Genomic DNA, 27,619 nt, shown 5'->3' on the forward strand with positions numbered 1-27,619 from the left:
CAGGGCAGGCAGGTGACACGTCACAGGATGGAGGGTTCGCCGCCACCCTCATCACCCAGGCTGCAGGCTTGGCGTGTGGCCTCACTGCCCTCTGTTTGGAGGATACGGGAGAGAAGCACAGTCCTGGCCCAGCTCAGACCCCAAGGTGGTTCCCAAGGCGGGCCCCAGCTCCCCACCGGCAAGTGGGTCAAGGTCAACTGAGGTCCAACTCCACGGCGGGCAGCGGGAGGGCGGTAGAGGCGGCTGGAACTTCCACGCCACCAGAGCCTTAGCAGGGAGGAAAAGTGCCTGGAGCCTGCAGGGAGCGGGCAGTTGGGGCCCACCCACTCCCTGTGGCCTCCCAGGGGACACAGGGACTCCACCCCTGTGGCCCCCTTTGCCTCCAACAGCCCCTGCAACACGGATCAGAAAAGATTCTGAGCTTAGCTTGGGGTCTACGATTAAAATAAGAAACTTTGATGGCTGGCGTGGTGGCTCACAGCTATAATTGCAGCTACTTGGGAGACTGAGGTGCGAGGATTACTTTAACCCGGGAGGCGGAGCTTGAAGTGAGCCAAGATCGCGCCACTGCACTCCAGCCTGGGCGACAGAGTGAGACTCCATCACAAAAAAAAAAAAAAAAAAAGAAATTTTTCTCGGGACCCCTCACCTTTCACCCCGGGTGGTTGAAGGTGAGGAAAGCTGTACGAATTTTGGCCCCAAACGAATGTCCACCCCCTCCCACCCTGAGAGCACGGACGGGGTCCCCTGGCCTTACCTTGGAGGCTGTGCCGGGTGGGGCCAGGGAACCAGGGCAGCAGCAGCAGGAAGAGCAGGTAGACCAGCGAGAGCCCGCTGAAACGGAGCAGGCAGGCTGCGGGGAGATGGATGTCAGCTACGTTGCCAACAGAGGATGGCCAGCCCCCACCCCAGAGGACAGCGCACCCACGGCCCAGCTCGTCACACCCCCAAGGCCGTGTGCCCTGTGAGTGCTGCCCTAGGCCGGAGCCATGGAAGCCCCCACGAGCTTCCGTACGTATCTCACGCACACCACACCACGCCACGCCACGGGCACCAGCCTCCCAGTGGGGCACTAAGGTTGTGACCCATCTTCCTACCTTGCTTTTCTTCCTTTAAAAATGCTATTCTTGGGCCGGGCGCGGTGGCTCACACCTGTAATCCCAGCACTTTGGGAGGCCGAGGCAGGCGGATCACTTGAGGTCAGGAGTTCAAGACCAGCCTGGCCATGGTGAAACCCCGTCTCTACTAAAGATACAAAAATTAGCTGGGCGTGGTGGCGGGCACCTGTAATCCCAGCTACTCGGGAGGCTGAGGCGAGAGAATCGCTTGAACCTGGGAGGTGGAGGCTGCACCGAGATCACGCCACTGCACTCCAGCCTGGGTGACAGAGCAAGACTCCATCTCAAAAAACAATCAAACAAAAAATGCTATGATTCCTGCGCCCAGCACGTGTCTGGGAGCCCTCGCACAGGTATGGGGCGGTGGGACACAGTGTGCCCTCAGCCCAAACACTCTACGTGGCTGCACTCGCCAAAGCCGTCGCACTGTGTCCCGTGTCTGCCCTCCTGCCTCTCTCAGAAGGTCCTGGGGCCTGTCCTCCCACCCTCGCCTGAGAGCCCAGCCAGTGTTTGCATCAGTCCCAAGCACACAGCTCCCACGCGGGGTCTGCCTGGCACTTGCACTGATCTGACAGGGTCCAGAGTCAGGGAGGCTGCGCCTGCCACGCTCCAGCCAGGCCTGCTTCCTCCTAGGAACGTGAGGTTTGTCAGGAGATGAGGGCTGGGACCTGATATGGTCTCCTTGCAGAGGACCTGGGGGGCCACTCAGCCTTTCTGGGGCTACCGGGGAGGACACTGGGACTGGAAGGGTACCTCTTGCTGCCTGAGGGGCACCAGCAGCCCACCCTCCACCCGCCACCCTCCACCCACCCTCCAGCCGCAGGGCCCTGGTCAGGAGGCTGAGGAAGGAGGCCACAGTGAGCTCAGACCCGTGTCCAAGCGAGACCCCTGGCTGCTGCTCCCACCATGACCCCAAAGTCCCAGCCAGGGTGTAGCCAACTGGGTCCCTCCATAGTCTGGCTCTGTGCCCAGGGGAGGCCATGTGTGCCACCGTCTGCCCCATCCTTGGTGCCACAGGAGCCCCGGGAAGTCTTCTGGAGGGAGGCCCATCCCAGCCCAGCTCTCACCGTGACACCCGCCTGCCCCTCAGTCCCCAGGACCCGAGCCTCACCCTAGACCAGGGGCATGGAAAACGCAGGGTGAGTTAGAGGAGGCACAGGCAGAGGAAGACCCCGACCTCCACGGACAGCACGGGAGGCCTGGCCTTTCAGCCTGGGGGGCCTCCAGGCCCGTCTCCCCATTGGCACCATGGGGTTGATGCTTGCACCTGAAAGGGCCAGGGGCACATGGCAAACTCAGCAAGCAGAGCCCCTCCCTTCCCACCCTCAGCAGCTTCACCCTTCCACCCTCCCAGAAGCAGACACAAAAGGTTCACGCTCCGGATGGCTACGGGCTGAAGGCGGCCTCGGCTTAGTACACGCGTCGCAGAGTCCAGGGCTCCAGGGGGCACCACCCGCCCTGCTGGACACAGCAGCCTTCCCCAGCTCCCCCAGGAGCCCTCCCTGAAGTTAACATCCCCACTTCCTCCCATTAATGCATCAAGCATAGCCATCGGCTCCATGCTTTTAAACCTAAAGTTTTTTGATGATTATACATTTTCATAAAAAAAAATCAATAAGATCTGGCCCAAGAGGCAGGAGGAAAATGCATTCACGACAAAGACTTCTGAAGTTTGCGCTTGTTCCCTAGAGCTGCACTTTTCAGCCGGGTGGGTTCTGCCCCAGCCCTGTCCCCAGAGAAGGCGGCACCTCCCCTCTGCACCTGTCCGGCCAGGTGGCAGCCGTCCATGCGTCCATCAGAGCAGAGGAGCTCACAGTCTGACCTGCCAGGAATGGCCAATGCTGAACAAGTTCAGGTGCACCAGGGTTGGGTTCAAAGCCCGTGGCAGGGCGCCCTAGTGTGGCGTGGACACCAGGCAGGGCTCCTGGAGGCAGAAGGGTAGGTCCTGGGGATGAAGGTCGCCAAACCCTGAGGCTGTGGGAAGGCCAGGGAGGTCGTACCATGGGTGTGGTTTCCTTTGGGAAAACGAAGAAGTTCTAGAGATGGGTGTCGGTGACAGCTGCACAACTATGGGAACGTGTTTACCGCTGCTGACCTGTGCCCTTAAATGTGGCTAACATGACAAACTTTAGGCCGGGTGTGGTGGCTCACGCCTGTAATCCCAGCACTTTGGGAGGCCAAGGCAGGCGGATCACTTGAGCCCAGGAGTTCGAGACCAGACCGAGCAACATGGAGACCCCATCTCTACAAAAAATTACAAAAATTAGCCAGGGATGAAGGTGCATGCCCCTGGTCCCAGCTACTCGGGAGGCTGAGGCGGGAGGATCACTTGAGCCCAGGAGGCTGAGGCTGCAGTGAGCCATGATCGTGCTGTTGTGCTCCAGCCTGGGCGACAGAGTGAGATAATCTCAAGAAACAAACTATAAAATGGCAAGTTTTATGGATGTATATTTTGCCAGAATAAAAAAATAACCAGCCCCTGAAATCTGCAAAGGATTGTCAGAAGCCAGAGTCTGAGGCTGCAAGGGGCTGGGGCTGGAGATGAGGCAGGTGCAGGGGCTGAGGATGGAGATGAGGGAGGGCCTGGAGCCAGAGACCTCCCTGACCGCCCTGCCCCTGGCCGAGCCAGAGGGGAACCTTGAGGGGCAGAGTGGAGTCAAAGGCAGAGGACGATGGAGGGCGTGGGAGGCACTTTGGCAGGGGTTCCCCAGCAGCTCAGCGTTACCCGGCAGGGCAAGTCCCCTGCCTGAGACCAGGACCCACCACGGGCTTGCCCCGGGGTGATCAGCAACATGCCCCCCAGAGTTTGTTCACTCATTCATTCATTCATTCATTCATTCATTCAATACCCAGCAGGTCCCACCAGGCAGCGGGCTTGGTCTAGGGTCTGGGGACGTGGTGGACACTTGGACAGAAAACTAAGGCTTGTCCCAGGTGGTGGCCACTCACCAACAACACAGACAAGGAAAACGCTCAGAGAGGCAGAGGGCTACTTAGCCCAGAGCCCACCCGCTCGCCCGGGGATGGGCTGAGACAGGCGGGCCCTGGCTGGTCTCCCTGGCGCCATCTTTTCTGTCAGCCTTGCCGCAGACACCAAGCAGGGGCGGCCTGAGGGGTGGGATAAGAAGGGGGCTCGGGGTTACAGCCCAGCCCACCATTCCTCCCATTATCTGGTCTTGGGGTCCTCGGAGTAGCCAGCTGGCAGGGCAAGAGTGAGGAGGGGCCAATGCTCCAATCCCCCCATTTTCAGATGGGATGGGCTCTGAGAGGGGAGGAGCTCCCGAGAGTGGTCAGAACCCAGGTACAGGCGTCCTGGCCACAGGGTCACGGCTTTTTGAAACCCTCCTTGTATCTACCTGTGTTGTCTATGCAGCCAGAGGTGCTGTTGGACGGTCTAAGTGTGTTGATGTGGCCTCAACTGTGACTTTGTGGGCTAAAGCCAGAGGGGGAGACACCAGAGCAGGCTGCCTAGAGGAGGCGGCATTACTTTTGGCCTTGAAGGTTGGCTCCAACTTAGGGCAGGTCAGAAGCTTCGTGGATCAGTCTCAGGCAGAGAAGGAAGAAATTCGGCCAGAGGGGAGGTGGGGCCCGAGACAACCCAAGGAGCGAGGACAGGAGCCTGCCCTACCCTGTGGCTCCCACGTTCCCATCAGGAGCTGCCCAGCCTGGGCCTGTGACCCTGTGAGGGTAGTACCTTTTCCTGAGTCAGCAGCAATGGGATGCGGTCAGAGAGAGCGGTGGCTCCTGAGCCCCGACCCCCTCACCCCACCAGCACATGCCTCTCTGTGGCCCACATCCAGCCCCTCGGGAAGCAGAGAGCCCGGCCATCACCCATCCACAGACCCTCATCCGACAGCTGAGGGAAGCACAGCCGGGAGCGGAGAGGCTGCCCCCACGGTAGCTGCTGGGCCCCTGGGTATCCAAGGGCTGGGCTGGCCTCTGCTTTCAGTGGGTGCTGGCCAGGAAAGCCACAAATGCCACATGGTGGTAACCAGGACCACACACCACTCCACTGGAACATTCCACACAGAGGGCTGGACACCACCCACTCTCACTGGCCCACAGGAAGACCTGCCACGGGGATGTCAGATGCCTGAGCCCTCCCGCCAGGACGCAGCTCCTGGGATGAGACCCTTGCAGCTGGCCCACACCCGGGTGGGAGAGGAGAACCTGCCAACCCTCGTTCCCTGTGGCAACCGAGGAGCCGCCCGCTCCGAGCCTGGCCTCCTCTAACATGGGCTGAACCAAGCCCGGCGAGGCCTGAAGGACTGTCACAAGGAGGGCTGCCGGCTGGGCCTTCCACAGCCTGGACACCTCACACCTTTCTCCCTCCAGGAGCCACGCAGAGACCCAAGGCCAGGATTTTGAGCCCCCCTTGAGCAAGGAGTCTCCGTGAAACAGCCGGTGCGGCCTGTGTGTGACCCCACACCGCCAGGGCCTGCAGGCCAGCGCTGGCCGAGAGCAGGAAGTGGTGCAGAAAGACCGCGGCCAACATGGACAGGTGACCCGGGACCCACAGGAGCTGAGGCTGCACAGCAGAGCGGGCAGAGGCGAGCTGGGGGCACCGTGTGAGCCAAGGCCCCAGTGCGCCGTCCTGCTCCACACCTGCACAGGAGCTGAAAGCTGGGACTGGAGGGGCCCCAGACCCAGCAGCTGACCCTCCCACCCTAGGACACCTTTTGTGCCCCAGGGAGAGGGGAGGCCTAACCAGAGGGCGGACGCACCCGCGGCCATCACATCACCACCGTCCCCAGTGCAGGCATGGGGCAAGGCCTAACCAGAGGGCGGACGCACCCGCGGCCATCACGTCACCGTCATGGCCATCACATCACCGCTGCCCCCAGTGCAGGCACAGGGCTGGGCAATCTGTCCTATATAATCCTGTGGCACTAGGCAAGGACCACAACTGTCACCCCCACTTTGCAGATGAGGAGATGGAGCAAGCCTGGGACGCAGCAAACAGCCAACACCCCCGCCCCCGCCATGTGGCTCAGGCCTGGCTGGCTGTGGGGACAGAGTAACTTTATTTAAATGCTAATCTGCTGATTAACCCCGGGTCTGGGAATGCCTCCAAACTGTCTAGTTGATGTATCATATTTATGCAGGAACACCTATTCCCTGGCATTCATATGCAGGAAAGGAAAAAAAAAAAAAAAAAAGAATGCCTAGTCCTCGTAGGTTTCCTCCTAAACAAACCTGAGGCTGCAGAAGGAATCTGGCCACCCACCTGCCGCGTTCCCAGCCACCTGCACATTCCTCCCAGGGCAAGATACGAGCCCCAGGTCAGGCGTTTGGGTTCAGAGCTCTACCTGTCTCGAAGCTGCCCGAGGCCATGTTTCTGTCTGTAAGTTCCCCCCAGTAAATAGCCCAGAACCAACATACTTGCTCTGTCTGCCTCCTTTGATTTCCCAGCTCCTTCAGTATCTGGGTGTTGCTTTGATTATACCACCTTTTCACAGAACAGTGGCACCTACCCTCGAAGCCACCACCTCCAAAGGGGACAGAGTGCTGGAGGCACCACCAGAGGACAGGGGCCCCCGGGCCAAGAGCTGCAGAGCAGGCCTCACAGGAGAGCCTCAGGCAGTGGACAGGTGGGGACCGGGTGGGACCAGCAGGTCTGAGACAGTGGTGGTCAGGAGTTAACCTGGCCAGCAGGTCCCGACATGAGAAACAGGGGCCAGGGGGCAGGGCTATAATTCCTGGGTTCCCAGCACAGGGCAGAGCCTCGGTGTGGGGGGGCCGCCCAGGAGCCAGGACAGCAGGGGAAGGAAGGACGGGGGCCTGGAGTCCAGGTGCTGCCCAGCGCTTGCATCCAGGGTCACAGGACTGAGCGGTCAGAGGTGTCCTCAGTCATACAAGGCGTCACATACCAGGCAGGGAGGAGCGGCTCTGCAGCCGCCATCTGGGAGCCTCAAGGGTAGTCTACACCCTCGGGGTGACTGTCCACTCCTCACGGGCACCAGGCCACAGGGAAGGCATGCAGGACGCCCACACACCCAGCCCAATGTCCACTAGCAGCTCAGTCTTAGGCATGGAGGCACCTGCCCGACCTGGATGCCTAGAAGGATCCTAAGAGTCTCCTCCACAACCTGGAGTCAGCCGCTCCGCCCCGGGACTCTGGCCCCACCAATGGCCGGCACTGGCCGCTGGTGCGGCCGGGTCGGCCGATGGACTGTAAGGATCTCCAGTGTGACATGTCCTCAGGGACCACACCCACCTGAGTGCCGTACAAAACTGGTGGCTGGGGCTGGGCACAGAGGCTCACGCCTGTAATCCCAGCACTTTGGGAGGCCGAGGCGGGCATAGCACCTGAGGTCAGGAGTTCAAGACCAGCCTGGCCAACATGGTGAAACTAAAAATATAAAATTTAGCCTGGCGTGGTGGTGGGTGCCTGTAATCCCAGCTACTCAGGACACTGAGGCAGGAGAATCACTTGAACCCAGGAGGTGGAGGGTGCAGTGGGCCAAGATCATGTCACTGCACTCCACCCTGGGCGACAGAGCAAGACTTCTCAAAGGAACTGTAGCCATGGGCTGGACTGAGATCCCATCTCCACCTTCTCCAGGGCTCAGCTTCCTTACCTGGGAAGCAGGAGAGCCCGAGGGTTGGAGTCTGTGACCTGGGTTGGAGTCCTGGCCCTGAAGGAGCCGGGCTGCGGGGTGGAGCAGGGCCAGCTGCCAGGGCTAGAGGCATCACCCTCCTCGGGTCCTCCCGACAACCTAAGGGCGGCACCATCCCATCCTACAGGCAGGTGAACCGAGCCCAGCACGACCCACAAGAGACTCAAGTCACAGACAGGCTCCCCAAGCAGCCTCAGCTCCAGCAGGTGCCCCAGGAGGCAGGAAGGGTCTGGGCCAGTTAACACAGATTTCACAGACTCCAGCCAGCCCCAGAAGGTGCCACAGAAAGGCCTGGCTGGACATCCCTCTGCCACCCTCTGTGCCTCTACTTCTCTGCCCAGACCTAACTGGCAGAGAGGATATAGGGCTAGACCAACAGGCCCTCCGGGGTTGAGGGCAGAGCAGCTGAATCCCAGGAGGAATCCCCAGGAGCTTCCTCAGCCATGTGGTCCAACTCTCAAGCCCAGGTGGGTTCCCGGCAGTGGCTGCCCGGCCTCTCCTCCCACAAGGGGATGGCCATCAAGGGGCAGCGACCCTCTCGGCCTGTGTCTTTGTGCACTGGAACAACTGTGGTCTCAGACCAGTTCCTTGGTCTGGCATTCAAGGCTACCACCACTTTGGGTCCCCTTGTGTCAGCTGACCCTGTGGGCTTCCTGCCACTCCCCAACAGACCAACATCCTGCTGCATCCCAGCCTTGGCCCCAGCAGTGCCCTGGCCTGGTGGCAACCCTGGCCTCTGTGAGCTCCATCGCCACCCATCGTCACTCAGTCATGCCCAGGGCTCCTCCTGCTGTGATGCCAGTCACACCTGGGGCTCACGGCAGCTCATGCATAACTGCTTCTCCCTGAGCCTGTGACGGGGCAGTGCTTGGAAATGCAAGCCCACCACCCCCACTCCACAGGCACCCACGGACCCACAAGACACAGCAGATGTGGGAACAGCCTCAGCACCCACCCGCAGAGTGGGCCGGGCAGTAGGGTGTGCGGCGGAACCCTGTGTGTCATGTCTGTACATGCCCTGTAAAATTACACCACTGGGCTCCAGCCCTGACCCCTCACAGCTGCTGAGATGACCACAGATGAGCCCAGTCTCCTCTGTCTTACTTTGTGCATTTATAAATCAAGAACCGTAACCCCCTCCTCACAGGATTGTTGCAGAGACAACAGTGCCTGACGCATAGCATGACAGAGCAAGCGTGCACCAAGCTCTGCGGCACAGCCGAGAGATACAAGCCACAGAGAGTCAGACGCCTACCATTCCTTTTGTGTAAAACTGAACTTCTGCATGTCTGGGATATATAAAAAGGGCCAGGAAGATCCGCACCAAGCCGCTGTGTTTGCAGAAGAGGTCCTTGGTCCCTCCTACCCACAGCATTTCCCTTTTCCACAAGGGGAATGTTTTCATGCGTTGTTGGAGTTATCAACAAGTGAACTGGCCAAAAAGAAAAAGGACTGGAGGGAACAGATGGGATGGAAGCAGGGCAGGTGGCTTGGTCCAGCCTTCCTCTCAGCCGAGGGAACAGAAGCTGGAAAGGACGTGAGTCTTCTGAGTCCCCAGAGCTCACAGCGGCAGTCGCAGGACTAGAGCCTGGGCCTCCCGGCCGGGGCAGGCACTTTGCTAGGTCTTCACTTCTTTTGCTACCAGCTGAGCATGGGAAGGTCCGAAAAGGGCCGGGTGAGGGCAGGGAGGATTAGTTCGCAGATGACAGCTGCCAGGCCAAGGCAGCTACAGGGAGCCGGGGTCCTGGTCCAAGCCCCATCTGCCCTCCCCCCAGCCTGCTCCAACTCCTGCAAATGCGCTCTCTGCCTTATTTGGCTTGGAAGAGAAACCCATAAACACTTGTGTGCTAGTGCTTATGCCGGTGGGCGGGGCTGGGCAGAGGAGAAGAGGAAGAAGAAAAGAGCAGACGTGGTACGGGCAGCTCCCGGCGGCTGCTGCTCTGCCCCGCTCTGCAAGGGAGCCTGGTGGGCCTTACCTGCCATGACCCCGGGCAGAGCACAAAAACCAAACCCAGACCCAGAGGGGCCATGAGGGCTCAGGCGGATCTCACCTTTATGGAAGAAGGAGGCTGGCAAGGTTGGCCCAGGGGACAGGGGGAAGCCAGCCCGCCCCCAGACGCCCCCCGCAGCCTTCACAGCGAGGTCTATGGTGAGGTTCACACAGGCCGCATGGCCTACCACCCCACAGCCCCAGCACAGGAGCCTTGGAGAGCAGAGGTGAAAGCTGTGTGGGGAGGGGACCTGGGGGGCTCCCCTAATGGAGGGCGAGCCTGCCCAGGTCCACCTTCACCAGCCACCCTGGCCTCCAGGCCTGCTCCACACATGCTCCCAAACCCCAGCAGCTTCAGTCCTTCTCTGCACGAATCCCCACCTGCCCCTCCAAGGCCCCAGCGGATGTGACCCGACCCACCCTCCACAAGCAAAGGTCCCGCCTCTAGCGCCCACCACCCCAGAAGCCCACCCCAGCCCTCACCAGCAGGGCCTCTGCGCCCTTAGTGACCCCAGCCATGGCTACAGACGGCGACGCCACAGGCTTCGCTCCCCCGGGGCGCTGGACAGTCTCAGGCTGGGATCCTGCAGAGTTCCCTGTCCATCCCACCCTGCCCCGAGCTGAGGACTGGGGAAGTCCCTCTTCCCGCCTCATGGACAAAGGAGAGTTGAGAGAAACTCACGGAAAAGGCCCTGTCTGCACCCTCAGTCCGGCAATAAGACAGAAACGGGATTCTAGAGCCCTTCACAAAACTCTGAAAATCTTAGAGACCTTTGAACCAACCCCTGCCATCTCAGGGGAGAACCCTAGGCCCTAGGAGAGTAGGCTTTGTCCAAAGGCAACAGTGGGATGCAGTCATGGGACAGGCAGCACCCAGGGAGTCCAGGACAGGCAGGGCCCGAGGGAGCCACTCGCCTTCGAGGCAGCACCCAGGGAGCCCAGGACAGGCAGGGCCCAAGGGGAGCCACCCTGCCTTCGAGGCAGCTCCCAGGGAGCCCAGGACAGGCAGGGCCCGAGGGAGCCACTCGCCTTCGAGGCAGCACCCAGGGAGCCCAGGACAGGCAGGGCCCGAGGGGAGCCACCCTGCCTTCGAGGCAGCAGGAGGTAAATGGAATGTTCCTTACCTACTTGGAGCCCGGCCAGCAGCCTGGGGCACCGAGGAGTTTCTGGAGCATTTAATTAGCTCGGTGCCTGGGTTTAATTAGCTCGGTGTCCGGGTTTAATCAGCTCAGTGTCCAGGAAACTCAGTTTTATGGCTCATCTGACCTACACGGGGCAGGGTCCTGCAGGCCTGGTGGCCGCTGTGGGCTGGGCACCCACCGCACCTGCCACAGCCAACTGCTCTCAGGCCTGCTGGTGTGGAGAGCCAGGTCACCCTCCCAGCCACACTCAGCCTGAAGCCCTCGGAGGGTTTGCAGGGCGCGGGTGGGTCCGTCTGTGAACAAGGTGACTGTGCAGGAACAGAGGGTCAGCAGGCACCTGCTGCACACAGCCACGTGGGTGGGACTGGGGGAGCTGTCTCTGCCCAGGGAGTGGGGCAAAGCCCACAGGGTCCCGCAGGCATCAGCCCCTGGGATTCTCACACAAGCCAGGGGTGACTCCAACACGCCCATTTCACAGATGAGCACACGGAGGCTGCAGGAGGGAGGGTTCCCCAGGCGACTTGTGGTAGGCGGAACAGTGGTACCTGTACATCTGGGCCTGAGCTCTTGTGGCGCTGCCCTAGCCCAGGAGGGGACCAGGCTGAGTGACTTGGAGGGCACGATGGTGCTGACCAGAGGCCCAGCAGCACGGCCCGAGGCAGATGCAGTCTGGTCCCAAAGCCGCTGCCTTCCGGTCCCCACACCATGGCAGCTGTGCTTGCGGGGCGGGCGCAGGTGAGCTGGGGGGTGCCTTTGCGTTCTCCCCATGCTGCTCAGCACCCCATCCTCATCTTCTTGGTACTTGGGGTCAGCAGTGAACGACCCGCAGCATGGCAGGAGACCGAGCAGAGATGAGAACGCCCCACCCCACGCGTGAGACATGCCCCACGTCGGGGCCTCGGTGGCCCTTCCCCCCTTCCCCCGACCCTCCCCCCACTGCCCTCCCCGCCTCCCCCACCCTCCAAAGGGCCTGTCCTTCCCCACAGACGACCAGCAGTGCTGCCAGGGTGTGGAGGCCTCAGCGTTTTTCTGTGCTGGACTCTCCTGGAGGGTCAGGGATCTGGGACTCATCCCTCAACAACCAAGAAGGGGACAGATTCCAGGGTGTGGGTGAGGCCCGCGTTCCACACAGAGCAATCCCCTGACTCTGCCCAAGTGGGTTCCTCTCTAGCCTCTTCAGAAAGGGAGGAAACCAGGGCTTATCTGGGCAGCCATCTCTGGCACAGATACAGGTAAATAGGTGGGGGACAGTGGGTAGAGGGTGGGGCCCCAGGAAGGACGCGGGTCCCCGAATGTCTGACGGAGCCAACCCTATGCCTCTGCTGTGCCCTGGGAAGGGAGCTGGACCAGGCGGAGCCACCTCTGTGGGCAGCAAGGCCTCCCTCCCAGCCCACCCTGGGGTCTGGGCAGAGCCCAGATGAAGAAGGGGCCCCCGCTGGCCTCTGCACGCAGCAGGCACTCAGAGGGGCGGTGACAAAGTAAGGCCTCCAGCTCAGCTCTCCTCCCTTCACACACCATGGCCTCTGCCACCTGAGGTCAGCGACTGGCACAGGGCACTCTCCTGCCATCCTCAGAGGGTCCAAGTGCATTGGCCCTGCCCACCGGCCCCCATCTGAGCTGCAGGCACTGCCCTCCTGGATTCCTGCAACTCCACAACCCCAGGGACGGCAGGACCCCCTCCAGCCTCAAGGAGAGGATGTGTCTGGGGAGGAGAAGGGGCTCCTGACTGCCAAGTGTAGACCCCCAGCAGCGCCACGGCCAGAGTGGTCTGCCAGGTCTCCCGCAGCAGCCAAGGCAAGGGTGGGGCAGCCCCTCAGGTCCCTCAGCAGCCTACAAGTGCTGAGTCAGTTCTGACCCTGCGCTTTGTGCCAGGAAGCGGCTCCTGTTGTGCCACTTGTCAGATGGGGAAACTGAGGCACGGTGGGCTCACAGGGCGCTGTGTGGACAGTGTGGCCTCCCACAGCTTCAGCCGCCCTGCACACAAGCCCTGACCAGGCGTGGCTGGGAAGGACAGCCAGCCACAAGCTGGCCCCTCGGCCAGAAGCTATGAGCACATGAGTCCCACGGGCTCTTTCCTGGGACCCCCAGCCCCCAACACGCCCGCACCCCCACCTTGCACCCGGCAGCTCCAGGCTCAGGACTAGGAATCGGTAGTTCCCTAAGAACCACAGCTTTCCATGGACTGCTGTCACGGGGGGAGCCCGTCCAGAGGGTACACCCAAAACAGTCTGGCCCTGGGGTGCCTGGACAGGGTGCGGGTCCAGGGCTGGAGCCAGAGACGTCCGGCGTTCCAGGTCATGATTCAAGCCTGCCCAGGGGCCAGCTGGTGAGCTGGCAGCCAGTGTCCTCCAGAGACAGGGATGAGATGCAGGGCCAGCTCCTGGCAGCTCAGGGCACTTCTGGGGGCCCAGCTCCCCAGGAGGGCCCTGCTCTCGGCCTCAGCCTGTGAGCAGCTCCTGTGTGAACAGCGTGGCCCCAGGCAGAGGCTGGAGGTGAGCAGAACCGGCCGCAGACCAGCAGTCAAACCCCGGCTTCTTCTCTGGGACTCTGTCTCTTCGCCCAGAAAGTAGCGGTGGGCCGGGTATGGGGACTCCTGCCTGTAATCCAGCACTTTAAGAGGCTGAGGTAGAAGGTTTGCTTGACCCCAGGAGTTTGAGACCAACCTGGGCAACACAGGAAGACCCCATCCCTATTTAAAACAAAACAAAACCAAACAAACCAGATCAGGAAGGCACTGACGTGCCTCTTCACCTGGAGCTGCTGGCCAGGGTCTAGTGTGGTACAAATGTGCACAGTGAAGAGCTGGGTCAGGGCAGCCCTGGGGTAACAGCCGGTAGGTGCTCCCTGACACTCTCTGGCTGACCCAGCGAGTGGACAGCACATTCCACAGCCCGCGTGGACCACACTGATTACACTGATTAGCACACGATGTTAAGGTTCCAGGTAAACAAGGTCGCTCTGTGACCTGGAGCTGGCCCCGCCCCCAGCATTCCAGACTAATTGAGAGGGTAGGATTCCTGCAGAGACGGCCCATTCCACCCGAAATGAAGGCTTTGGAAGCTAGGAGGCAGCTCTCCAGGCTCTGTGAGGCCGTCACAGCCAGCCTGCCCCAGGCACAGCTGTACACCTGCACACAGAGTCGGCACGCGGGGGTCAGGCGTGGTTGGAAGCCCATGGTTCAGAGGGGTTTCAGGAGCCCACAGCCTCCTGGGGGCCAGAGTGCATGGCGAGCCACAGTTAGCACCAGACGCTGAGCTGGGTCCTCAGAGAAGGCTTCCCTGGGGGTCACCGGAGCAGGACCCGGTGGCGGGAAGGATCTGGGAACATCAGATGCGAAGGTCCTGAGGGAAAACCCAGAGGTCACAAAGCTGCGGAGGGCGAGGTGGGGTACGAGGCAGGACGTGCTGTGAAACACGGGGTCTCGGCCACAGGAGATGGGGTCCTCTTGAAGCCCCAGCAGCGAGCAGGCGGCAACGCCTCCCCCAGGTTCCTCCAGGTGCCCAGGCTCCACATAACCCATTCTTTCTCCAGAGCTGAGGTCCACACCACCAGCGTCACTGGGCCCTAAGCAGGTAGATGCTCAGGCTGAGGCTCACCCAGACCCAGGAGCCATGTTCTAAAGCGTCCTCCGGGAAACACGAGCGTGCTCTCCAGGCAGAGATCACGCAACGACATACCCCTGCCAGGCCAGGCATGGTGGCTCACGCCTGTAATCCCAACACTTTGGGAGGCTAAGGCAGGTGGATCATGAGGTCAGGAGTTCGCGACCAGACTGGCCAACATGACGAAACTCCATCTCTACTAAAAATACAAAAATTAGCTGGGCGTGGTGGCACGCGCCTGTAATCCCAGCTACTTGGGAGGCTGAGACAGAGAATTGCTTGAACCTGGGAGGCAGAGATTGCAGTGAGCTGAGATCGCACCACTGCACTCCAGCCTGGGCAACAAGAGTGAAACTCAGTCTCAAAGAAAAAAAAAAGAAAAGAGAAAAGAAATGCCTCTGCCATGGCCTGCCTTTGACCCCCAGCGTCATGCCATGACCTCCCAAAACAAGGACTCCGCCCTCAGCACCAGGGGCAGACACTGGCGACCACTCCAACCACAGCCCCAGCAACTCACCCCAGAGAGGCAACGAGGGCTTCCTAAGAACCCCGGCCACTGAAAACCTCCCGGGAGCCACCTCTCAGGAGCGGCACTGCCTTCCAAACACAGGTACCCGGCCCCGGCAGACCTGGCTGCCCACTGTGTCCTCAGCGGTGCTGGGCCCAGGACAGAAGCTGGGGTGCTAACTCAGAGCCCTTACCCTGTGATTCACCCAGCGGTACCCAGCCCCCCTGACCTGACCAGCCTGGCCTGTCTAGACTGCCCCAGGGCCCAACCACAAGCTGGCCTGCTCTGTAGGGACTTCCCTGGCACTCAGGGAGGAATGCTGCCTGGCCACCTCTCTCGCAGGCAGGGTTGGGGAGGACTACCAGCCACTCGGAGGCAGCCTGGAGAGGAGGGGTCACGGGCAGGTGTCTGGTCACACCCCCTTCAGAACCTTGCTCTCCCTTCCCCCCAGGCCACTGGGGCAGGGCAGGAGAGGGAGGGGAATCTCAGGGCAGGTGTCTAGGACGGTCACCTATCATGTCTGTGTACTTCTGCAGAAGACTGGTGTCTGGTCCTAGCTCAGCCCTCCCCCTCTGTGCCTTGAGTTCTCAGTAAGTGAAATGGGGACAGAATTGGGCACCTGCACCAGGACTGTCTTGCCCTCCCAGCAGATGCCGCCCCAGAAGCACTGCCTGAACACGTGGCCAGGTGAGCACCTCCTAGAACTGGCACAGGGCTGGACAGCAGCACCTGGAGCCTGGCTTCCTGGTCCCTGGAGAGCCCAAGTCCTTATCTCTAAAAATTTTTTTTTTTTTTTGAGACAGAGTCTCACTCTGTCGCTCAGTCTGGAGTGCAATGGCACAATCTCAGCTCACTGCAACCTCCACCTCCTGGGTTCAAGCCATTCTCCTGCCTCCGCCTCCTGAGTACCTGGGACTACAGACACCCGCCACCACGCCCGGCTAATTTTTCTATTTTTAGTAGAGACGGGGTTTCACCACGTTGGCCAGGCTGGTCTCGAACTCCTGACCTCAGGGGACCCGCCCACCCGGGCCTCCCACGGTGCTGGGGTTCCGGGCGTGAGGCCGCGCCGGCCGCTCTCTCCGTTCTGAGCAGGTGCCGAGGTGGGCGGAGGCGTGACCACAGTCAGCGCGGCTGTGTTCTCAGTCGGCAGCTTGGGTGCCGCGGTCGCGCCCGCCGGTGGGGCGTGAGGTTGATTCATGTGTCGGGGCGGCTGGGCCACGCTGCCCAGTTTAGTCAAAAATACCTGGTATGTAGGTTTTTTTTTTTTTTTTTTTTTTTTTTTTTTTTTTTTTTTGAGACAGAGTCTTGCTCTGTCGCCCAGGCTGGGGTGCAGTGGCCGGATCTCAGCTCACTGCAAGCTCCGCCTCCCGGGTTCCCGCCATTCTCCTGCCTCAGCCTCCGAGTAGCTGGGACTATAGGCGCCGCCACCTCGCCCGGCTAGTTTTTTGTATTTTTTTAGTAGAGACGGGGTTTCACCGTGTTAGCCAGGATGGTCTTGATCTCCTGACCTCGTGATCCGCCCGTCTCGGCCTCCCAAAGTGCTGGGATTACAGGCTTGAGCCACCGCGCCCGGCCTGTATGTAGGTATTTTTTAACTGAGATTGATTTAAATCAGCGGATGGCACGACGGCCTCATCCAATCGGCGGACGTCACGAGGGCCTCATCCAATCGGTGGACGGCATGGGGGCCGCCTCCTCCTCCTCCTCCTCCAATTGGCGAACGGTACGAGGGCCTCATCCAATCGGCAGATGTCATGAGGGCCTTGTCCAATCGGCGGACGTCATGAGGGCCTCATCCAATTGGCGGACGGCACGAGGGCCTCATCCAATCAGCTGTAGGCGGGGGAGTGACGCCTGAGGCCTGGAGAACTTCCCAGGATGGCCACAGAGAACCCCCGCTTGAGCGCACGCGTGGACCCGAGACTGCAACAGCGGCTCTTGCCAGCCAGCCCGCCCTGCGAACTTCAGACGCGCCAGCCCCACAATCGCGTGCGTCAGCTCCTTAAATATCCATTTCACAGGCAGACAGACATATCAATGTACCTTGCCTGGCTCGCGCCCAGGATCACCAGCCCCGGAACCCGGCCCCAGCTGCTCTCAGAGCCACAGGGACAGTCCCCTCGGGGCAACGGGGGCCGGGGCCACCCCAGGCTGGAACCCTGGGCCCAAACCGGCTAGAGTGGGCCTCAGTTTCCCCTTTCCATAAAATCTCAGAGATCTTTCACTTTCCTCTTCTCCACTTTCGAAAGTTTTTAAAACGCACAGAAGCACAAAGTGACACCCAAGTGACAGTCGTCACGGTCGACCTGTGCGTGCTGTAACTACTCCGCCCGCACGCACGTGTTCTACCACGCACGGCTTTCCCATCAGCTTCTCCATCGATCGGCTTCCCTGATCGATTAGCTTCTTCCCGGACTGAGCCGCTGTACTCTCTTCACACATCTCCCCACTGCTCTCCCTCCCCAGAAGGAAACAGTCTCGTGAGTTTCGGGACATTCTTCCGGGAAGCAGCCATTTCCGAGCTCTGGAATCCATCCAGGGCTATCTTCGAGGGCATCCCTGGACTGTGGCTGTGCTCAGACCCCGGGGCCAGGCCCTGCCGATGAGGAAGGAGCTCAGGGGACTGTGCGGGGAGAGCTTTGACTCACAAAAACAGCCCCCCCACAACCCAGAGCCCCCCCAGTCCTGATCCCCCAGAGACCAGAATGACTGAGGCGGGAGGGAAGGGGACCGGCCACAAGGTGGAAGCTTCAGTCAGCTTTGGAACTCCCCTACTGCAGGTGACTGGCTGGGGTGGAAGCCACCAGCTTCCCTGCAAACCGCTGCTCCACTCCCATCTCTCTCAGGACCCCAAGGGCCCCATGCCATCATGTGCTCGACCACTGAGCCAGACCCCGCGTTTGCAGGGGTAAGCCCATGTCACCCTCAGCCACCTAGGAAGGCAGAGCCACTGCTGTCCCCACTTAGAGGAACCAGGGTTCCCATAGGTCACAGAGTGAGGCCGCCCAGCCAGGGAGGGGCAGAGCCAGGCCAGAACAACTCCACAGAGCCTTCCGCCTCAGGGTGACCACCCTGCCCTGCCCTACAGCCCGGACTCAGGACTAGAGCCTTGAGGGATCGAGGGGACTCAAGCCAGCTCCCACCACCGCAGGTCAAAACCCACACTCACTGACACAACCCCCAAGCCCTCGCCGACTTCCCGGACCCCCTGACAGCACGAGACGCACGCACATGCTCCTCCTGCTCCCTTCCCCGGGTCCAGACCCCAGGCCCTCCGGAGGGGACCCCATGGACCAGACCCTCTAGAGCAGAGGCCTGCAAAGTGGGACCCACGAGCCCCCAAAACCACGTGTCACCACAGTCCTGGGGAGAGGGGCCCAGGGCCCAGCCAACCTCATGGGCCCAACCTCGCTCCAGGGCTGCCAGCTGGTGGGGGCAGGGGCTGGGCTCCTCTTGTTTGGCCTGGCACACTGCCTGGGCCTCGCAGCCCCTCCCCCCACACCCCAGCTTAGCTCCCGGACCTTGTGGCAGGGTGTCCCCATAGCTGTTCCCACCATGGCAGGCCGGCTCCAAGAAGCTCCCCAGGCCAGGAGGAGAAGCTGATTAAGTGGCCACTTAACAACACAGTGGGTTGTTCCCTCTGCGGGGTGGGGAGGGGACTGGACGGTCCTGGCTAAAGCCTGGTTATGCATGTGCTCAGTTCCTGGAAAAGGGGGAGCGAGAAAGAAAGACGGACACACTGCCCTTTCACCCACCACATCCTGTTTTTATGGAAAACTAATCCAATTCCTAACACCAGAGCGAGCAGCCGACCTCACGGGGGTCCCGGGTGGCCCTGACAAGCGGCCTGTGGGCGGGGGCTCCCTAGTCTGTGTGGCAGGAGCTGGTCCACAGGCCAAGAGTGCTTCCCTCTCAGCCACTCCTCCCTCCTCCCTGGGGAGAGGCCAGGATGGATGCGCCCTTCCTGGCAGCGAGGGGCTGGCTCGCTGTCTCCACCCCTGCAGCCTCAGCCAGGCCCTGCTCCCTTCTAGGCCTCGGCCAGTCTGTGGGGGGGGTGGGGGGCGCTGCCCACAATGGGCAGGCTAGCGACACCGCAAGCTGCAGGGCCCAGTCCTGTGCACAGTAGCATTGTGACTGCAGACCCTGGGATTTGGAGCCAGAGTAGCCCTGGCTGGGGCCAGCTCCACTTTGGCAAAGCAATCTGGGCTTCAGTTTCCTCATCTGTACAGTGAGGACGCCAGCCCTATTCACTGCAAAGGTCACACACTGAGATGTGCTAGGACACAGCAGCATCGGCACTCACTCTTGCTATGCAGGGTGAGGATCCCTTATCCAAAGGGGCCAGAAATATTCCCAGTTTGGGATTTTTCTGGATTTTGGAATATCTGCACATACATAATGAGATGTCTTGTGGACGGGACTCAACACAAAATTCTATTTACATTTCAATATATACCTCGTACACATACGCTAAAGGCAGTCACGTAATTTTATTTGTGTAAATAGTGACAGGGGTCTCACTGTGTTACCCAGGCTGCTCTCGAACTCCTGGCCTCATGATCCTCCCGCCATGTCCTCCCAAAGTGCTGGGATTACAGGCGTGAGCCACCGCGCCCGGCCAATTCTGGCTTTTGACGGTGACCTGGCGCATAAAGTCAGGTCTGGAATTGTATTTCGCTTAGGTTTGGATTTCGGACTTGGGGACTGGGATGCCCAGACTACAGCATCCTTGCATTTTCCCTACCAATATGAAGACAGACCTGCGGAACGCCTCAGCGGCGAGGGAGCTGTGGGACCGGCCCCGCCTCCTCTCCTACCACTGCGCCTGACGGGAGCCCCACCTCATGTCGGCCGGCTCCATTCCTGAGCGTCAGGGCCAAGCCTGGGGACCTGCAGCCTCCAGTCAAGAGCAGGGAGAGGACCCCAGGCCTGGCTGTCACTGCCTGCCTCCAAGGACCTGGGTCAGATCTGGGGCTAAGGCTCAAACAGAACATGTAGCTCTGGTAGGCGGAGCGTGGTGGGAAACAGGGAGGGGCCCGGGTGGGCGGGACCAGGACAGGCCTCAAGTCGCCTCTGCTAGCTCAGCGCTGGCCCTGCTCCTGCGCAGGTTAGAGGGACAGAGGCGGGCATGGGGCAGAGTGCAGTAAACAGATCCCCTAGGGGTCATACCCCTTCCTATGCCAGATGGTGGGGCAGTGGGGGGTTCTGAGGCCCTGCTAACCTGCTCCAACCTGGAGGCTCCAGACCCCCAGGCCTCTGCCCCCAAGAGAGGAAGCGAGGGACTGTTGATGCATAGCCCATCCCGGGGGAGGAGGACTGATGCCTCCCAGGGTGTCCTTGCTGCCCGCAAGCTCCAGCCCCTCCCCACCCTCTCTCGAGGCAGAGAGGGCACAATTCGGTCTTCCTGAGCCTCGGTCTGTGGGGACAGAACCTGCCCGATTCCAGAGGAGGCCTGCACGCAGCTCCCAGGACGCATCCCCGAGACCTCTCAGCCTGATGCCTGCGCACAGCCCACTCCCCCGTGACCCGGTCACAGCTGCCCCCAAGCCGGGCCCCGCCTGCATCACTTTCTGGCTGTGGACCTGGGAGGTGGCTGGACCTTTAGGAGCCGCAGTTCCTGTCTGTGGGGTGGGGGGACGGCAGTGGCTGCCTGGCCGGGCTGTTCCGAGGATGGCACGGTGGAGTGCGGAGCGGGGGAGGTCTCACTCCTTCTCACTCCCAGCCCTGGCCTGGCGGCAGCTCGCTACCTCAAGAGGTCGAGCCCACCGACCCTGGGAGTGTCTAAGTTGAAATTCTGCCAGGACACTGGGCAGGGCATTCTCCTCAGGGGCAGCTCCAGAACTGCAGTCCATCAGGAGAGGTGGCCGTTAGCGCAGGGGCCCCGGCATGGGCAGTGCCTGCCTGGGCTGCTCCCTTCCCCCTCGGCCTGGACATGGTCCTGGGTGGGGGTGCTCTCCTGCCAGCTGCCCAGCATGTCCACCACCTGGTGCCTTCACTGCCAGTGACTCAGCCAGGCCAGCCGGCAGCCCAGTCGTGCCAAGTCACCCTGAGCACGCCCCACGGTTCCCACGGAGCAGCCAGGTCCGGGCCAGGCGTCCTCCACTGGGCCCCGCACGGCCCCGCCATAGGCAACACCAGCCACCACCAGAGTCTCTGGGCCTCACGTCCTCACCTGGGAGACCCCTAACATGCCCTGGGGGCTTGGGTGAGGAGCTCCTTACTATAGGGATCTGGTGGGTGGCACTGGAAGGACTCCCTGTCCTCACACGCCCTGAGCGCAGGTGATTAAGAGGCTCTCGGGCCTCTCATCTGCAGGCAGGGCCTGGGTGGAGTGGCTCCACCCCCTCACATCCTGCTACGTCTTGTAAAGTCCTTCCGCCCCTGTCACCTGGCAGGTCGTCCTGGTCCCTGAGAGCCAGAGCCGTGAGGCAGAGCAGGGCAGGTGCCAATCTCACAGGGAGATAAAAATCAACCTTGTGAAGGGCCCCACAGACAAAGCAACCACTGCTGGCACCGGGCCCAGCCTCGCAGGAAACCCGCACCCAGTAACCCCACTTGGGAGGACCAGGCCAGTCCCACTCTTAAAGATGAAGTGCTGGAGGCTCAGAGAGGCTGAGAGATTTACCCAATCACCAGCCCAGCAGTGCTCAGCAGCAGAGCTAGGACTGGGAGCCGCATCTGGCTGTACAGAGCTGGGGTCGCGGCGAAAACAAGAAACCAGGCCAGGCGGGGCTCCCATCCCACCGCCTCCCTTGCCCTGCAGGCCCCAAGCCCAGCAGGCAGGGAGGAACACGCAGCTTTATTGACTAGGGGCTCGGCTCCCCACAGCTCACGCAGCTGCTGGGCTCAGGGGCCACAGGCATCCAAGCCTGAACTCCAGCAGGACCACTCTACAAGTGCCCTGTGACAGTGTCCAGTGGAGGTCCCAAGCCAGCTATGGGTGTCCCCCTCAGCCCAGTCAGAGCAGGGCCATAGGGAGGCGCCGGGTGAGACAAGGTTGCAGTGGTAACACCAGCAGAGCCAATGCCCATCCACCTGAGGCCCCAGGCCCTCCTGAGACCCTGGCATGGCTGTCAGAATGACCATCCCTGGTGCCACTGAGACCCCAGATCCAGCACCTGTGTCCAGCACTGAAGTCCCAAGTCTGTGTCTGAGACGGGAAGGAGGGCCCGGAATCCCAGACATCTCACGGCAGCGAGTGAGCCGGGGGTTGGGACGGCTAAGTGGGCTCCTGTGGCTTGGCCACCAACTGGGAATGTACTTTCCACTTTCCGTGTGGACATGAGGCCCAGGTGCCAATAACCAACAGCCACGCTGGAGCTGAGGGCCCTGGAAGCCTGCTGGCCCTGGCTCACGCCGCCCCTGAAAAACCCAGTCCACAGGCAGGTGGGCCAGACAGCTGCAGTCTGGCAGCGGGCACAGCTTCCTCCCCCATAAAAAGGCCCATGCCTGGCAGGGTGTGGTGGCTCACACCTGTAATCCCAGCACTTTGGGAGGCTGAGGCGGGCGGATCACAAGGTCAAGAGATCAAGACCATCCTGGACAACATGGTAAAACCGTGTCTTTACTAAAAATACAAATATTAGCCGGGCGTGGTGGCGGGCGCCTGTAGTCTCAGCTACTCGGGAGGCTGAGGCAGGAGAATCACTTGAACCTGGAAGGTGAAGATTGCAGTGAGCTGAGATCGTGCCACTCCACTCCAGCCTGGCCAAAGAGTGAGACTCTGTCTCAAAAAAAAAAAAAAAAGAAAAAAAGGCCCGTGCCCCCTGCTACCCATTCTCTAAGGGGGATGCCCGCAGCAGCCTTCATGTCACCGTCTTGCAAAGGTGCGAGCTCCTGAGGCCGCAGGCTGGGGTGGGCCACGGCAGGGCCAGCCTCCCCTACAAACGCCCACGGGACATGTGGGTAGAGGCACATGGCTTCCAGCTGGCCCCAGGGGTGCCTAGAAGACTCTGTCAGCCTCTGGAATGTGAGGCGGCCTGTCTGTCCACCCAGAAGCTTCTGGCACTCCCGGGAGCTCAGGCTCGCTGTGCTCTGGAAGCAGCGATTACTCCTCCATCTGTCACCAGTGGCTCCAGCCAGCCCCCGGGTCCACGTGCCTCGTCCCTCCTGGGTCTCATTGATTCAGGCTGAGCCTCCCCCTCGGGCCCCCCAGTAACTCCTGGCCTCAAGCCTGGGCCCTCGCTCAGGGGATTTGAGTAGAGGGGAGGCCCGAGACAGGACGGCCCTCCAAGAGCGGGGAGCCCACGAGGGACCCCCGAGTAGAAACCACAGAGGTCTGCCCACCCGGCATGGGGGCCAGGGAGAAGGTGGGCAGGGAGAGGGGCCTTTTCCAAGACCAGAGGTGGACGGGGGCCGAGGGTCGGCAGGAAGCCAGGCGACTGACGGGTGCAGCGCAGACGGCCTCCACGTGGCGCTGCACAGCCTGGCCTCACTAGGGGAAGGGTGAAGACAGCGGCTGGCGCTTCCCCCAGAAAAAAACCCCGGGGGCTCGAGGCCATGCCTGAGGCCCCCCTCTCCTAGGGACGGGGTCTGATAGGGAAAAGGCTGACAGGTTGGGGGAGAGGGGTCTGGCCTCCCTGCACCTGGTGTCCTCCTGGGTGGTCTTGGGAAGAGACCCCAGCCCCCCACTGCAGGGCCCCACCGGAGCTTGCTCTGGGCACTTCTGGACCTGCCGAAAGTCCCCTCAGGTGCCACCATCCCTGACCACCAGCACCTCCCTGCAGGTCCCCCAAGTCCCTTCAGCACCGCAAGCCTCCTCCCCCGCACACTGCTGACCGTCAGAGATTGGGGCCCCTCCGGGCCTCCCTCTCCCCTGGCTGGGAAGGTCTGTGCCCAGCGATAAGGTCTAGGATGCGGCTCCCAGCACAACAGGAACAAGTCACAGGCAGGGCTGGGTGGGCGTGGCCTGAGCGGCACGCGGAGTTCATCACTGTCACCTCCTCCTGGCCTCTGCCTGCGCCCCCTTCCCACCCACAGGACGGCAACACCCGGTGACTCCCTGACCTGGCTGTAATCATATAAACTAGAGGTCCAGCGTGGTGGCACATGACTGTAATCCCAGCTACTCAGGAGGCTGAGGCATGAGAATCGCTTGAACCCAGGAGGCGGAGTTTGTGATGAGTCGAGATCATGCCATTGCACTCCAGCTTGGGCGACAGAGGGAGACTCTGTCTCAATAAGTAAATAAAAATCATCATATAAACTGGAGAAAGACACCCATGGGTGCTGAAGGGGAAATACAGGTCCCAGCCGTGATAGTCAGGACAGCTTGGGGTCAAGGAGACTCACTCCTGGGCACCAGAGTCCCCAGCAGCGGCCCAGGCACCTCTGCACACCGCGTGGAGGAGAAACGGGTGGGCACCGCTGGCCCAGCTGCAAGTCTGAGCGGGGTCCTAGGAAGCCTGAAAAGGAAGCCGGCAATCCCACGCTGACCCCATGACGAAGAACTGACCAGACAAGGATGGGGCCCAAGGGCAAAGGAACCCCTTGTCTCATGCCAAGTGGCTGTGGAGAGCACTCTTGGGGTACACGGGGCTCCCTGGAGGATTCCACAAGAAACGAGGCACCCCGGAGCTGCCTGCACAGAAGCGAGTGGTGCCCACATGGTCTAAGATGCCTCAGCACAGGCTCTTGGGTGCTGAAACCACCCAGGCATTGGGAGATGGTAATGCAAGACCTGGGAATTAATCCCAGGGTAACCAGTCAAAGGAAGGAAAAACAGGCACAAAGATAGTCGCTGCGTAATGACAGGGCGGTGCTGAGAGGCGGGCTCACTTTGCAGGGACCCAAAGGATCCCCCTCCATCCAGCAGACACCCAGGGAGGCCCCGGCCCAGACAATGAAGACGACAGACTCCCGGCCGTGCACGTGACACCCAGGATGTAAGGGAGTGAGGGGACCAGGGGCTCTGGAGCATGGCAGAGGGGTGTCCCTGACCCTGACAGACAGGCTGGAGCAGGAGGCAGAGGTGCCCGCACAGGCCAGAGAGGATGCCAGGACAGACCCAGCGGCCAGAAGCTAGGCAGAACAGGGCCCAGTGCAGTCCGGATGCCACGGCCACCCACGCAGGGAGAGGACGTTCAGTGGCAGGCAGAGCCCCTGACCAGAGCCCCCCAAGAATGTCCAGGCTTCATCTGAATAAAATACCTGCTCTTAAAAACACATGGCCGGGGCTGGGTGCGGTGGCTCATGCCTGTAATCTCAGCACTTTGGGTAGCCAAGGTGGGCAGATCACCTGAGGTCAGGAGTTCGAGACCAGCCTGGCCAAAATAGCAAAACCCTGTCTCTACTAACAATACAAAAATTAGCTGGGTGTGGTGGCAAGCACCTGTAATCCCAGCTACTAGGGAGGCTGAGGCAGGAGAATCGCTTGAACCCGGGAGGCAGAGGGTGCAGTGAGCCAAGATCATGCCACTGCATTCCAGCCTGGGTGACAGAGCGAGACTCTGTCAAAAAAAAAAAAAAAAAAAAAAAGAGAGAGAAAGAAAAGACAAGACACCACAAAGGGCAGCACAGGAGTGGCAGCCAAGGGTAGGGAGAGTGCAGGCAGGAGGTTGGCTGACGGCACCAACAGGTCAAAAGAGAAAAGACCGCATCATTTAAACAGCTGGGAGACTTGAGGAGACTCCTCAGAAGGCAATGCACACGCAGAGGCAAAGACCCTTGGTTTTTTTTTTTTTTTTTTTTTTTGAGACGGAGTCTCGCTCTGTCGCCCAGGCTGGAGTGCAGTGGCACCATCTCGGCTCACTGCAAGCTCCACCTCCCGGGTTCACGCCATTCTCTTGCCTCAGCCTCCTGAGTAGCTGGGACTACAGGCGTCTGCCACCTCACCCGGCTAGTTTTTTGTATTTTTTAGTAGAGACGGGGTTTCACCGTGTTAGCCAGGATGGTCTCGATCTCCTGACCTCGTGATCCGCCCGTCTCGGCCTCCCAAAGTGCTGGGATTACAGGCTTGAGCCACCGCGCCCGGCCACAAAGACCCTTGTTAAGCATCCAGATCATGCAGATTAAAGCCACGGGAGGCATCAGCCAGAGCCAGAGCCTGGCCCCAGCATGTGCAGCACAGGCCGTGGGGCAGTCGAGGCCTCAGAGCCAGGCCCACGGGCTACAAGCTGGGGAGCGCGGGGGCAGTTTCCTTTCAGATTAAACACGTGCCACCCGGGACCTGGGATCCCACACCGTGGTGCATAGAAGGGACAAGACGCAGGGCCGGGACCTGGCAGCTCAGGGCATTGCCCGGGGCCCAGCTTCCCTTGGAGGGGCCCTGCTGGCTGCCCCAGCCTTTGAGCAGCTCCTGTATGCACATCTGGGAGGGGAGGAAGGGGAGAGGGTGTGCTCAGGGCATCTGCGGAGGTGAAGCCAGGGAGGTTACCAAGGAACGAGCACAGGAGGGAACTGGGGGACCACACACGGGGGGCAGAGCAGGGGACTTAGCAGACGGGACTGACCGCAGAAGGGCCAGGGCTTGGGGACAGCACTGTGGGGCCGGACCCTGGCTTGGGGCGGGCCAGTCCAGTGCTGACAGCCTTTCTGCCACTCATGGCCCCTGAGCCTGCGCGTCCTCGTCCTCGTGTGCACAACAGGGCTGCTGCTGCTGCTGCTGTCTGTCCCAAGAGGGGAACGTATGTGCTCATTCCCCGCCCGGCAGGAGATCTGGGCCCGCTCACCTCTTGGCAGGGACTAGAAGGAGGGAAGGGCCCGCACCAGGCTGAGGTGTCCTGATTTTCTTCTTTTTTTTTTTTTTTTTGAGATGGAGTTTCACTCTTGTTGCCCAGGCTGGAGTGCAGTGGCTGATCTCAGCTCACTGCAACCTCTGCCTCCCGAATTCAAGTGATTCTCCTACTTCAGCCTCCCGAGTAGCTGGGATTACAGATGCCTGCCACCATGGCCGGCTAATTTTTGTATTTTTAGTAGAAACAGGGTTTTGCCATGTTGGCCAGGTTGGTCTTGAACTCCTGGCCTCGAGATCTGCCTGCCTCAGCCTCCCAAAGTGCTGGGATTATAGGCGTGAGCCACCATGCCTGGCGGACCTGCTCTTTTAGGAAAAGCACAAGGGCGTGCACCCACCACGGAAGGAGAAAGCGGAGGGTGCAGCAGAGCCTTGCAGGCCGCCCGTTGTGGGGTCCTTATTGTCACTGGCCCACAGACAGGAAAGGAAAAGCAGATCCCTGTTGAGGCAGGGGCAGTGGGATGGACGATGGCTTCCCCTTTCAAAACTCCCTTTCATGTTGCTTTAATAATGGGTTGTTTCAAACGGTGCTTTAACCATAAATAGAAATCAAGTAAGTGAGGAAGCGAGGGCCACATGGTGGCTGAGCCTGCGTAGAGGCAGACAGTGGGGGTCCCAGCCAACAGATTGCAAACCACAGGCCTTGGAGGGTCCAGGAGGTGAGTGAGACCAAGACCAGACCTGGGGTCCTTAAGGCCCCTCCCGGGCAGGCAGCCCCAAACCCACACCTGTCCCCTCTTTCGAGGCCCCTCCCGGCAGGCAGCCTCCCCAAACCCGCATCTGTCCCTCTCGCATGGCCCTCCAGGTCTTGCCACAGCCACAGGCCTCCGGGAGCTCCCGCGGGCCCAGGAATCTGTTGAAGTCACAGTTGAGTTTCATTATTCCCGAGGCTGGAGGCTTCTAGA

The 27,619-nt window shown here is 60.9% G+C and overlaps 1 protein-coding gene across 5 annotated transcripts in view; it reads right to left on the bottom strand.

Moving 5' to 3' along the window:
• The window catches only part of PIEZO1 (piezo type mechanosensitive ion channel component 1), a 67,293-nt gene that overhangs the window by 32,169 nt on the left and 7,505 nt on the right, over window positions 1-27,619 (bottom strand). For 4 of the 5 annotated variants that reach the window (XM_028841100.2, XM_028841099.2, XM_077986695.1 and 1 more), the window contains exon 2: window positions 758-853. In XM_028841100.2, the coding sequence (XP_028696933.2) occupies window positions 758-853 (96 nt within the window). Of the gene's footprint in view, window positions 1-757; window positions 854-1,097; window positions 1,116-27,619 lie in introns of those variants that run through there. The other variant, XM_077986696.1, reaches the window with a different exon arrangement.

The sequence above is a fragment of the Macaca mulatta genome, chromosome 20 (genome assembly GCF_049350105.2).
Source record: "Macaca mulatta isolate MMU2019108-1 chromosome 20, T2T-MMU8v2.0, whole genome shotgun sequence".
Taxonomy (NCBI): Eukaryota; Metazoa; Chordata; class Mammalia; order Primates; family Cercopithecidae; genus Macaca; species Macaca mulatta.